The sequence below is a fragment of the Centrocercus urophasianus genome, unplaced genomic scaffold (genome assembly GCF_019232065.1).
Source record: "Centrocercus urophasianus isolate 14NV4802_14NV808 unplaced genomic scaffold, USGS_Curo_1.0 seq_28, whole genome shotgun sequence".
Taxonomy (NCBI): Eukaryota; Metazoa; Chordata; class Aves; order Galliformes; family Phasianidae; genus Centrocercus; species Centrocercus urophasianus.
In genome coordinates this window covers 6290133-6291707 of record NW_024884844.1, presented here as the reverse complement: position 1 = coordinate 6291707, position 1575 = coordinate 6290133, and the positions used below count along the sequence as shown (strand labels likewise).

Below are 1575 nucleotides of genomic sequence, written 5' to 3'. Positions count from 1 at the left end.
GAATTGCTTTAAAAATTCACTGCGCTGATCCACCAAAAACCAAAACTCAGCAGCGCTGTGCGTGCACAGATGTGTTTGTGCCACACACACACGCACCGAAAGAAGGAGCCGCGGCAGCCGCGTGCTGAGCACAGCCTACACTTTATTTCAGACTACAGATTTCTGAACATAATAAAATCTTTGGCTTGGAGCGGCCGTTCAGCCTCGCAGTCTGTGGATCAGATTTATTTTTTTTTTTCCCCGGGAAAAAAAAAAATAAAAATAAGACAGGGAGAGAGAGAGACAGAAATTCACACACACACACAAATATGGATCGAACGGAAGAGCGGAGGCGGACACCGAAAACGAAGAGCGACGGACGTGGGGAGGAAAGGAAAGCAACAAACGAACAAAAGAGAGAGGGAGAGAGAAGGGGAGAGAGAAACCGTCCAGCAAATAGAGATCGCTACACATATTTCTTACCTGAAATTAAATATATACAAGGTCATATGTTTGGCTATATAGAGATTTTTTTTTTTTTTTTTTTTTTTTTTTTTGTAAGCGTTCATATTTCTTTTTTTCTCGTTCGCAGTCCTTATACTATGGATAGACAATAGCTCTGTGTTCCTGGCACCTGTCGGCGCGGGGCCGTCACTCGCTCTCCTCTTTGTCCTGCACCGTGGTGGTGGAATGGTTGTACAGTCCCTGGGCCATGAGGTGCAGCGCCAGCCCGTTCTTGATGCCCGTCGCCTTCTTGATCTTGGCCCGCTTGTTCTGGAACCAGATCTTGATCTGGGACTCGTTGAGGCTCAGCTCCTGGGCCAGGCTCTGCCGCCGCTGCTCCGTGATGTAGCGGTTCGCCTGGAACTCCGCCTTCAGCCGCTGCAGCTGCTCGGCCGTGAAGGCGGTGCGCGGCCGTTTGTCCTCCTTCTCCGTCTTCTTCTTCTTCAGCTTCCTGGTGCGGGGTCCTGCGGGCAGGGCAACACACACCACTGCGCTGGGCCCCGCCGCCGCCCGCCCCGACGGAACGTGGCCCGACGGGGGTACCCAGCCCGGGGAGAGCGGGCCCCGGAGGACCGAGGCCGCGGAACTCCCTCGCCCGCTGCCGCCGAGGCCTCGATGTAGGCCGGAGCCGCGCTCCCGGCGCGGCCGTTCCCTTCCCCGCAGCGGGAGCGGTCTGAGCCCAGCACCGCGCAGCGCTCGGAGCGCCCGGGCCCGGCGCTGGGAGAGGCCCCGCGGACGGCTGCGGGTTACACAAAGAGCGCGGCCGCGCCGAGCCGAGCGGTGGGGATCGCGGCACGGCGTGCGGATACCTCCCCGGGCCCGGAGGAAAGGGAAGGAAGGAAGGAAGGAAGGAAGGAAGGAAGGAAGGAAGGAAGGAAGGAAGGAAGGAAGGAAGAAAAGAAGGGAAGGAAAGCTCGAGTGCACGGTCCCTAAGAGCCGGGAGCCGCGGGCCCTGACAGCTCGATCGCTCAATCCATCACCGCAGTCAATCAAAACGGCTTTTCCCGAGTTTGAAGGCGATGGAAGTGTCAATAACGGCGGAGGAGCGGCCCCGGCCCTACTGCACCGCGCTGGGGATTGGGGAGGGGGGGG

The 1575-nt window shown here is 58.0% G+C and overlaps 1 protein-coding gene across 1 annotated transcript in view; it reads right to left on the bottom strand.

Moving 5' to 3' along the window:
• Positions 1 to 507: 507 nt before the first annotated feature.
• The window catches only part of EN1 (engrailed homeobox 1), a 2310-nt gene continuing 1242 nt past the window's right edge, over positions 508 to 1575 (bottom strand). Inside the window, exon 2 of the mRNA XM_042827381.1 lies at positions 508 to 947. Within this exon, the coding sequence (XP_042683315.1) occupies positions 631 to 947 (317 nt within the window). The 3' untranslated portion in view covers positions 508 to 630. The remainder of the gene's footprint in view (positions 948 to 1575) is intronic.